This window comes from Suncus etruscus, chromosome 3, assembly GCF_024139225.1.
Source record: "Suncus etruscus isolate mSunEtr1 chromosome 3, mSunEtr1.pri.cur, whole genome shotgun sequence".
Lineage (NCBI taxonomy): Eukaryota > Metazoa > Chordata > Mammalia > Eulipotyphla > Soricidae > Suncus > Suncus etruscus.
Genome location: NC_064850.1, coordinates 82,902,814 through 82,914,694, shown reverse-complemented (window position 1 = coordinate 82,914,694; position 11,881 = coordinate 82,902,814). Strand labels below are relative to the sequence as shown.

At 39.3% G+C, this 11,881-nt stretch overlaps 1 protein-coding gene across 1 annotated transcript; it reads right to left on the bottom strand.

Annotated features, from left to right (window-relative positions):
• Nucleotides 1-1,300: 1,300 nt before the first annotated feature.
• LOC126004571 (U6 snRNA-associated Sm-like protein LSm2) lies at nucleotides 1,301-1,904 on the bottom strand. The gene has a single exon (XM_049771001.1). The coding sequence runs from the start codon at nucleotides 1,895-1,897 to the stop codon at nucleotides 1,622-1,624; it is 276 nt and encodes a 91-aa protein (XP_049626958.1). The 5' UTR covers nucleotides 1,898-1,904; the 3' UTR covers nucleotides 1,301-1,621.
• Between the last annotated feature and the right edge of the window lie 9,977 nt (nucleotides 1,905-11,881).

The following is an 11,881-nucleotide window of genomic DNA, read 5'->3' as shown; positions in this document are numbered from 1 at the left end:
CAGAAAAAGACATCAAGCAGGAGGTAGAAGTAAGTTAATAGTCCAAGATTTATTAACAAATATTTGAAGCCTATAATATTCATCTGTTCCCTATTACTCGGGGTTTGGTCCATGGACTAGAACATCAGTATCAAATGATTGGTTATTAAAATACAAACCCCAAAAACTACTAATAAAGACTTACAAAACCAGAATCTACACTTTAACATGATTCTTGAATAATACATGTGCACACTAAAGCTTGATACATGCCAATCTAGTTCAACCTTTTTATTCTCAGATAAAGAAACTGAGTCATGGGTGAGTAGCTTGTATCAACTAGAACATCAGAGCAAACTGAACTAGAATGGCTTTCTGAATGTTCCGACTAGTTAATTTTCACAGTGAAAAAAAAAAAAGGAGTCCAAATACTCCACGATCTGCATTCTTTTCCACCACCTCACTCAATTCTTTTTTTATATATTTATTTAAACACCTTGATTACATACATGATTGTGTTTGGGTTTCAGACATGTAAAGAACACCACCCATCACCAGTGCAACATTCCTATCATCAATGTCCCAAATCTCCCTCCTCCCCACTCAACCCCAACCTGTACTCTAGACAGGCTTTTTATTTCCCTCATATATTCTCATTATTAGGATAGTTCAAAATGTAGTTATTTCTCTAACTAAACTCACCCCTGTTTGTGGTGAGCTTCATGAGGTGAGCTGTAACTTCCAGCCCTTCTCTCTTTTGTGTCTAAAAATTATTATTGCAAGAATGTCTTTCATTTTACTTAAAACCCATAGATGAGTGAGATCATTCTGCGTTGTTCTCTCTCTGACTTATTTCACTCAGCATAATAGATTCCATGTACATTCATATAGAGGAAAATTTCATGACTTCATCTCTCCTGACAGCTGCATAATGTTCCATTGTGTATATGTACCACAGTTTCTTTAGTCATTCATCTGTTGAAGGGCATCTTGGTTGTTTCCAGAGTCTTGCTATGGAAATTAGTCTTGCAATGAATATAGGTGTAATGAAGGGATTTTTGTATTGTATTCTTGTGTTTCTAGGGTATATTCCTAGGAGTGGTATAGCTGGATCATATGGAAGCTTGATTTCCAGTTTTTGGAGGAATCTCCATATTGCTTTCCATAAAGGTTGAACTAGACGGCATTCCCACCAGCAGTGGATAAGAGTTCCTTTCTCTCCACATCCCCACCAACACTGTTTGTTCTAACTCTTTTTTTTTTTTTTCAAATTTGCATCATAAATTTTATTCCCAATGCGGGAGACAGATTCTTTCCATCCCCAAAAATGAATCACCTCCTGCCCTGAAGAGATCTAGGGGAAACATCCCCTTCTCCAGAGGAAGAACGAGAAGGGCAGGTGCTGGGGATAGGACAGGCACTATAGCCCCCCACCCCATTAGATCAATCCTCCCCTTCTCAACAGAGGATAGTTGCTCCCACCCTACTATTATTCCTTTCATTTCTTCATTCCTTTTTTAAAAAGCGTTCTCTCCCGAATCAAGCACAGCACCTCAAATATGTAGGAAAATCTGTAGGAATAGGGTCCTGCCTGGGGCATGAGGTTAAAGGGCACTGATGCAGGGGATCATCACTGTTTCTGCTACAGCGCCTCCTTCCTTGCTGCATCTTGTAGCAACTGTGTGTCAACCTCATCCGCTGGCAGTTGCACATACCGGACCACAGAGCCCCGGATGAAGCAGTTCTTCACCGATAACATGTGGGGGTATTTCTCAGGGTCTGTGACACTGATGTCAGTTAGTTTGATGTTGAGATACTGATCTACAGAATGGAGAGTTCCACAGATGCTCAGGTCATTCTTGAGTTCCACCACCACGTCCTTGCACACAAGAGACTTGAAAAAGGAATAGAAGAGCATGGTGCTCCCGCCGCAGCAGTGCAGGCCAGACTTGCAAGAAGAGGGCCGGGGGGCGCAGGCCAGAGGCCGCGCGGAAACCCGAGCACGAACCCGCGCGCTGTTCTAACTCTTTGTGATGTGTGCTAATCTTTGTGGTGTGAGGTAGTACCTCACATTGTTTTGATTTGCATCTCCCTGATGATTAGTGATGTGGAGCATTTTTTCATGTGTCTTTTGGCCATTTGTATTTCTTCTTTGTCAAAGTGTCTGTCAATTTCTTCTCCCCATTTCATTTTTAGATGGGATTAGATTTTTTTTTTCTTGTAAAGTTCTGTTAGTGACTTGTAAATTTTGGAGATTAGCCCCTTATCTGATGGGTATTGGGTGAATAGTTTCTCCCACTCAGTGGGTGGCTCTTGTATCCGGGGCACTATTTCCTTTGAGGTGCAGAAGCTTCTCAGCTTAATATAGTCCCATCTGTTAATCTCTGCTTTCACTTGCTTGGAGAGTGCAGTTTCATTCTTGAATATGCCTGTAGTCTCAATGTCCTGGAGTATTTTGCCTACATGTTGTTCTATATATCTTATGGTTTCGGGTCTGATATCGAAGTCTTTAATCCATTTTGATTTTACCTTCATACATGATATTAACTGGGGGTCTAAATTCAATTTTTTGCAAGTGGCTAGCTAGTTGTGCCAACACTACTTGTTGAAGAGGCTTTCTTTGCTCCATTAGGATTTCTTGCTCCTTTATCAAAAATTAGGTGATTGTATGTCTGGGGAACATTCTCTGAGTATTCAAGTCTATTCCACTGATCTGAGGGCCTGTCTTTATTGCACTACCATGCTGTTTTGATAACTATTGCTTTGTTGTAAAGTTTAAAGTTGGGGAAAGTAATTTCTCCCAGTGATTGCTTTAGCTATTCTAGGGTGTTTATTATTCCAAATGAATTTCAAAAGTGCTTGATCCAGTTCTTTGAAGAATGTCATGGGTATCTTTAGAGGGATCGCATTAAATCTGTACAATGCTTTGGGGAGTATTGCCATTTTGATGATGTTAATCCTGCCGATCCATGAGCAGGGTATGCGTTTCTATTTCCACATCTCCTCTCTTATTTCTTAGAGCAGAGTTTTATAGTTTTCTTTGTATAGGTCCATCACATTTTTAGTCAAGTTAATTCCAAGATATTTGAGTTTTTGTGGCACTGTTGTGAATGGAGTTGTTTTCTTTTTTTAATATAATTTTTATTTTAATCGTAGTGGCCTACATATCATTGACAATAATATTTTAGGTACATATTAACATAAAATCAGGGAAATTCCCACCACTGAATTATCCTCCCTCCACCTCCGTTCCCGTCCTACCTCCCGTATCATCTTCCCTCACCCCGGGGGCTGCCAGAATAAGTGGTCCTCTCTGTGCCTAGCTAACTACTTAGTGGTCCTACACCTGTTTGGTCTTGGTACCTCCCTTATTTCCCGCTCTAGTTGGGAGGCGGGACTAGATAGTTCAAGTTATGTGGTTTTCTTTGAAGAAGAGAAAAGTAATAAACTAAGGAAAAATCGAATATGCCCAAAATGGGCAGAGTCCTTCTGAAAGCTCTCATCCTAGTTTTGAAAGATGAAGCGAAAAAAGGGGTGGAGCACCACAATAGTACAAAAAGAAGCGTCAAATAAAACATCCAGTGAACACTCCAACAATAATGATAAGCACCACATAAAGGCCATGGTCTTGAGATAAAAAAAAACATGGCAGAACACATAAAGGAAGAAAAGAAAAGAAGGAAAAAAATATGAACGACTTCAATAATCACACCAAAACAAATAAATTGGCAAAAACTATATAAATAAATAAATAAATAAAATTTGTGCTTTTTGCCTTTTTTTTTCTTTTTTCATCCCTCCTGCACAGGCACAGTAAATATTGGGGTCATTTGAAAAGGAATTCCCTTGGCTTAAGAGAAACAGGGTTTCTCCACACTTGAAGTATATTGTCATGGGATTAACTATAGACTCCTTTCAAGTTCATTTACTCTCCCCTTGGTGCGTTTGTGGCATATGGAAGACTTCTGCTCTATCTTGGATGATAAAATCAGACCTCTGTATCTAGAGATCTCGGTATCTGCACAGGTCAGGGAGTGGAACATATGATGAAGTCTTTCTTTGTGGTTCTAGAAGTTCTGTTCCCTCCATGTCATTTTAATCCGTTTTCTTTGGTTGGTGGCCTTGATGTTTGCACTGATCCTAGGACGGGGCCTGGAATAGCGTCTTTTGTTATGTTTCCAGAAGATCCATTCTGTTGCAATTGTCTCAGACAGACCTCTGGAACTAGAGATCATGGTTGTTGTGCAGCTCAAACCCTAGACTAGGGCTTTTTTATTGGTCCCAGGATACATATAGTCCGGTCATGGTTCTATCAGCCAATCATCTGTAAATTGCGATCTTGGCATTTGGACAGACCAAAAGGTGACAAGTCTTCTGATTTTGTCTTATCAATAGCTAGTAAGGTAGGATAACCAGCTCTTAGGTCAAGTTATTCTCAGTTTCCTCATTGTCAGGATATCATATTAGAACTGGCACTTATTGATGTCCGAACAGTATTAAGGATGGCCCGGAGGGATTTGTTTTCTGTGGCTGTTGTGAAGAACTGTGTTGTTTCTATGTCTGGGATCCAGTGTTCAAGGCTGGACGGTTGGTGTCTAATCACCTGGGGTCTAAGTTGGGTCCACATGACATATTTTCAAGGTGGGAGATGCCCCTGTATTGTAAAGAAGTATGAGTTCTTATCTCTAGTAGATAAGAGCTCATTTTTATATGTAAAATTTCCCCATTTTAGTGTGCCTTTGCAGGGAGAAATGGTGCTACATTATATTGCCTGTGCATTTGAGGGTGGACAGAGAAGAAAACAGAAATAGGTCACACACCCAAAAAAGATAAATATAGAAATAAAAATATATGTGCTCACATATATATTTAAAAAAGATTTTAAAAAAATGAAATAAAAAAGTGATTAAAGGAACAGAGTGATGCAAGAGACTACCTTACTTTTGGGGAAAAGCACGTAAAGAGGTGGTGTAATACAGATCTTATACTTATGATGGAAGTATAGTTTTCCCCATTGTCTTTTGAGATTTTCTTGTGGTGTGTGGGTTCCTGGAATCCTTTTCATCACACAACCTGACCCTCTTGAGAATGGCAAAAGATTTGTGGCAGGGAGGTCTTGGGAAGAGTTCTTGCATTGGGGATACTTTTATAGCTAAGTCCAGTTTCAAGTAACAGTCCACATTAAGAAGGGTTGGTAAGGAGGACTGCACAGCATGAGTCATCAGGGGAGTTGTTTGCCTTTTCTTGCAGAAGACAAGGTGTGGGTTTGACTGGTTGATTCTTTGCTTGGGTTCTGGGTACTGGTTCGTTGGGGTAGGAGGTCAGTCTTGATGCCTAATGGGTTAAGAACTGAGGATGAAGAGTTTTAATGGGGTGGGAAATCTGGATGGGATTGAGGGATGAAGGGATAGTCGGATTTCCAAAGGGGGGAAAGGGGAAAGTATATGGAAGGGGCAGGAAAGATGAAAAGAGAAAATCAATTAAAAATAAAAAGAGAAATAAAAAAAGTAGTGAGAAGAGAGGAGAAAAGAGCATGGGAATGCTAGTTTGCTTGACTGTGTTCGATGAGTAGGGCCTGTAGTATAAGTCTGTAGGTCACAGTTGCTGCTTCGGTGGTTAGGCTGGTCACGTGTTTCAGGTCCTAAAAAAGGTATAACCTAGAGATAAAGGATATGTTAAATAGTTTTATCAGGACATTCTCATAGTGCAAGCTGGGTATGGTATCTTGTGTAAGTGAACCCTGAGATGCCATTTTAGTTTGTTCACCCTCTGAATCCAAGAACGCCTGTGGACAGAAAAGCTGAGAGGTTATTTTAAATATAGTAAGATTAAGGCATTAAAACAAATTTTTTTGAAATGCTTCCATTGGTGTCAGTGATTTTCCATGGTATTCTTTACCTGTAATCCTGTATAAGATTCCTAAGGGATTATTATGGGCTTTTGTAGTAGAAGGCTGATTACATACCTGTTCTCTCTATGCTGCTGTTTCTGTTGTTGCTGGTTTCTTTGTGGTATAATGTGTAGTCAAGAGTTTGTGTTGGGACCAGAGAGATAGCATGAAGGTAAGGCTTTTGGCTTTCATGCAGAAAGATGGTGGTTCAAATCCCGTAAGATGTATGTTCTAGGTGCTTCAGAATAGTGCTATCATTCTGTGTTTGTTTCTCATCTTCTGGCTTACTTCGTTTAACATAATATGTTCTAGGTCCATCCACGTTGCCGCAAGTCTGTGATTGTATCATTTCTGACTGCCATGTAGTATTCCATTGTGTATAAATACCACATCTTAATGATCCATTCATCTGTTGTTGGACATTGATTGGTTCCAGATGGTTTTACAGGTGAATTCTATCAAACATTCCAAGAAGAATTACTCCCACTGATCCACAGGCTCTTCCAAACCATTGAAAAAACAGGAATCCTCCCCAATTCCTTTTATGAGGGTAATATTACTCTGATTCTCAAAGAGGGCAAAGATACCACCAAGAAAGAAAACTACAGACCAATCTCACTAATGAACATAGATGCAAAAATACTCAACAAAATCTTAGCGAACCGAATCCAGCACTACATCAAAAAGATTATACACTATGACCAAGTGGGTTTCATCCCAGGGATGCAAGGCTGGTTCAACATATGTAAATCAATTAACATCATACATCACATCAATAATAAAAAAGACAAAAACCACATGATCATATCAATTGACGCAGAGAAGGCATTTGACAAAATCCAATACCGATTCATGTTGAAAACACTAAGCAAAATAGGTCTGGAAAGAACCTTTATCAAGATAGTTACAACTATCTATAAAAAGCCCACAGCTAAGATTATCCTTAATGGTGAAAAAAACTGAAAGCACTCCCACTAAGGTCAGGAACTAGGCAAGAATGTCCACTCTCTCCACTCTTATTCAACATAGTTTTAGAAGTTCTAGCAATAGCAATCAGACAAGAGAAGGGAATCAAAGGAGCTCAAATAGGGAAAGAGGAATTCAAACTATCTCTTTTGGCAGATGACATGATGACATACATACCCTAAAGAGTCCACGGTAAAACTCCTAGAAACAATAAACCAATACAGCAAAGTGGCTGGTTACAAAGTCAATACACAAAAGACAGTAGCATTTCTCTATACAAATAACGAAGTAGAGGAGAGAGAGATTAAGAATACAACTCCATTTAAAATAGTATCAAAACAGCATGGTACTAGTATAAGGAAAGAGCCTCAGACCAGTGGGTTAGAACAGAATTTCCTGACATAAGCCCTCAGATATACAGTCAACTAATATTTGACAAAGGAGCCAAGAACTTGAAATGGGACAAAGAAAGTCTTTTTCAACAAATGGTGTTGGTACAACTGGAAAACCATTTGTAAGAAATTGAAAACTGACCCATACCTCACCCCATGTACAAAAGTTAACTCAAAATGGATTAAAGATCTTGAAATCAGACCTGAATCTATAAAGTTTATTGAGAATAAAATAGGCAGAATACTCGAAGACCTATATATTAAAAAGTCTTTGATGATAGAATGCCAATGGCAATAACTTTAGCATCAAACATAAACAAATAGGACTACACCAAATTTAAATGTTTCTGCATGGCAAAAGAAACCCTACTTAACAAAAGAAGACAGTTAACTGAATGGGAAAATATTTTGGCACTCAACATGTCAGATAAAGGGCTGATATCCAGAATATACAAAACACTTAGAAAGCTGAGCCCCCCAAAACCAAATTAAGTTATAGAAAAATGGGGAGATGAAATGAATAGACACTTCTCTGAGGAAGACTGAAAGATTGCCAACAAACACATGAAAACTTGCTCACCTTCAATCATCATTAGGGAAATCCAAATCAAGACAACAATGAGGTACCACCTTACACCAGTGAGGATGGCTCACATCAAAAATAATGGGAACAATCTGTGTTGGCGGGGATGTGGTATGAAAGGCACTCTCATCCACTGCTGGTGGGAATGCCCCCTAATCCAACACCTATGGAGAACAGTCTGGAGAGTGCTCAAAGATCTCAGAATTGAGCTGCCATTTTACCCAGCAATTGCTCTCCTAGGTATCTACCCCCAAGTTGGAAGGACATTCATTCCAAAGTATTGTGCACCCCACTATTTCTCGCAGCATTCAGTATAATAGCCAAGTCTTGGGGTTGTTTTCTTAATGTCCATTTCTTCCTTATTACTATTGGTGTATAGAAAGGCCATTGACTTTTGTGTGTTAATTTTGTAGCCTGCCACCTTGCTATATGAGTCTATTGTTTCTAGAAGTTTTTGGTAAGGGCCAGAGAAATAGCACAGAGGTAAGTCATTTGCCTTGCATGCAGAAGGACAGTGGTTTAGATCCCAGCATCTCATATGGTCCCTTGAGCCTGCCAGGACTGATTTCTGAGCATGGAGACATGAGTAACCCCTGAGAGCTGCTGGGTGTGACCCAAAAACCAAACAAAAAAAAAAGAAAAAGAAAAAGAAAAAGAAAAAAAAAAGAAAGAAAGAAGTTTTTGGTAGAGTCTTTAGAGTTTTCTTTTTTTATCTTAAGGGTTTTCTAAGTAGAGTATCACGTCATCTGCAAACAGCAAGAGCTTGACTTCTTCCTTTCCTATCTGGATTCCCTTTTTATCTTTTTCTTTCCTAATCACTATAGCAAGTATTTCCAGTACTATGTTGAATAGGAGTGGTGAGAGAGGACAGCCTTGTCTTGTGCCAGGATTTAGAGGGAAGGCTCTTAGAATCAAGGGATATGTAGAGCAGGAAGAAATCACTATCCTAAATATGTATGCTCCGAATGAGGGGCCAGCAAAATATTTAATACAATTGTTGACAAATCTGAAAAATAATATCAATAAGAACTCAATAATTGTAGGGGACCTCAACACGGCTTTGTCAATACTGGATAGGTCAACCAGACTGAAACCCAATGAGAATATACTAGACCTGAACAGAGAAATGGAAGAAAGAGGCCTAGTAGATATATATAGGACACTCCATCCCCAGAACCTCGATACACATTTTTCTTCAGTGTACATGGGACATTCTCCAGGATAGACTACATGCTGGCACATGAAACATACCTCCACAATATTAATAAGACAGAAATTTTGCAGGCTACCTTCGCCGACCACAAGGCTCTAAGATTATTAGTGAATTCCAAAGGGAAACAGAAGAAAAACTTTAACACCTGCAAATTAAACAACCTCATACATAATAATCAGTGGGTCCAAGATGAAATCAAAGAGGAAATCAAACCTTTCCGGGAAACAAATGATAATAAAGACACAAACTATCAGAACTTATGGGACACAGCAAAAGCAGTACTGAGAGGAAAATTTATAGCTTTGCAAGCACACATCAGGAAGGAAGAAGGAGCTTACCTGAATAGTTTAATGATGCAGCTCATAGAATTAGAAAGTGCTCAACAAGAGGACCCAAAAATAGGGATACAGAAGGAAATAACAAAGCTGAGAGCAGAAATCAACGAACTGGAAACCCAAAAAACAATCTGAAATATCAACGAAAGCAGAAGTTGGTTCTTCGAAAAAATAAACAAGATTGATAGACCACTGGCTAAACTAACAAAGAAAGAGAGAAACTTGATAACTCATATTAGGAATGAAAAAGGAGAGATCACTATTGATATGGCAGAGATTCAAAGGGTAATCAGAAATTACTTTGAGAAACGCTGTGCCACTAAAAATGAGAACCTGAAAGAAATGGATAAATTCTAGGACTCTTATAGTCTTCCATGGTTGAATGAAGAGGATGTTGCATATATAAATACCCCCATCAGTATTGATGAAATTAAAACGGTAATCAAATATCTGCCCAAAAACAAAAGCCCAGGCCCAGATGGATTCACTAATGAATTCTTTCAAACTTTCCAAGAGGAACTACTACCAATCCTGGCAAGACTCTTTCATAAAATCAAAAAAAAAAAAAAAAAAACAGGAACACTTCCAAATAGCGTTTATAAAGCCAACATCACCTTGAAACCTAAACCAGACAGAGATGCTATGAAAAAAGAAAATTACAGACCAATATCGCTGATGAATGCAGATGCAAAGATCCTCAACAAAATCCTGGCAAATAGAATTCAATGCCTCATTAAGAAGATCATCCACTGGGGCCGGAGAGATAGCATGGAGGTAAAGCATTTGCCTTTCATGCAGGAGGTAATAGGTTCAAATCCCGGCATCCCATATGGTCCCCCGTGCCTGCCAGGAGCAATTTCTGAGCCTGGAGCCAGGAATAACCCCTGAGTACTGCCAGGTGTGATCCAAAAACCAAAAAAAAAAAAAAAAAAAAAAAAAAAAAAAAGATCATCCACTATGATCAAGTAAGTTTCATCTTAGGAATGCAAGGATGGTTTAATATCCATAAATCTATCAACAACAAGAAAAATAAAAACCACATGATCATATCAATAGTTGCAGAGAAAGCATTTGATAAGGTCCAACACCCATTATTGATCAAAAGATCGGAATGAAAGGAACCTTTCTCAATATAGTTAAGGCCATCTGCCACAAGCCAGTGGCAAATATTATCCTCAATGGAGAAAAACTAAAAACCTTCCCTCACTCAATTCTTAACCCACAAACCAAACAAAATTTTTTTACCAACCAAAACGTTTTCAATTCTCTCTTTATTCTTCTTAGATTCTATTACTGTACTCCCATAAATTTCTGAAACCATCTTTTCTCAAGAAAAAGAATATTATAGCAGAACATTGAATTTCTCAGACTTATAGGACCAAATTATTTTTAAAAAGTTCATCAAGAGGGGCCAGAGTGATAGTAGGAAGGTAAGGCTTTTGCCTTGCATGCAAAAGGATGGTGGTTCGAATGCCGGCATCCCATATAGTCCCCCCCATTCCTGGCAGGAGCGATTTCTAAACACAGAGCCAGGAGTAACCTCTGAGCACTGCCGGGTGTGACCGCCCAAAAAAAAATTTCATCAAGAGGGCCAGAGAAATAGCACTGTGATAGGGCTATTGTCTTGCAAATAGCCAACCCAGGACAGATGTGCCTTTGATTCCTAGCATCCCATATGGACCCCTGAGGCTGCCAGGAGAGATTTTTGAACTTAGAATAGGAGGAGTGACCCCTGAAAGCTGCCAGGTGTGAGCCACCCAAGAAGGCAAAGTTCATCAAGAAGGCTAAGGATATAGTGCCACAAGATGGAAAATATGCTTTGCAGGCTGAAGCTCTGGATTCAGTGCCCAACAGCAAATGATTCCCTGAGCACTATTGTAATGGACTTCCTGCACTCTCTATGCAAGCATTGTCCCCGGTATCCTCCAAGTTCTGACCCGTAAAAAAAAAAAAAAATTTTTTTTAAATGCTTTGGGAATCCTTAGAGATAACCATTATTCTACACAAAGAACAGTTAATGCGAAGGGCAAAAATAAATGCGATAGAGCTAGAGAGACAGTACAGTAGATAAGGCACTTACCTTGTATGTAGCCGACTAGGGTTCAATCTGCAGCATGACATGCTGCCCTCTAAACCCTGTCAGAAGTGACCCCTGAACATAGGAGTCTAGAGTAATCTTTAAACACAGCTGGGTATGGCCCTCCCCCTCCCCCCAAAAAAACAATGAGATCTATTAAAATATCAGAAAGAAGGTTAATGTAGTACTCTGGCAGAAGAAGGGGATAGAAGACTGTGATTAGAGATTTTTAGGTGTAGAGAAGATTAGATCAACATCTGAACTGGACTTTGAATCAAAATTGATTTATATTTAAAAAGCCCTCTGCTCTGCTGCTTGAGGTGGCCATAACCACCCACCTAGAACAGCTTCTGAGTGCACAGTAAAGATCACCTGAGGGCATATCACCAAATATATGTCTCTGCCCACACAGGGAGGAGCCTGATTCCTGCCATGCACTTTGGCAC

Bases quoted from the DNA above. Each gene is read 5' to 3' on its own strand.
- LOC126004571 (XM_049771001.1), bottom strand. From the start codon at position 1,897: ATGCTCTTCTATTCCTTTTTCAAGTCTCTTGTGTGCAAGGACGTGGTG.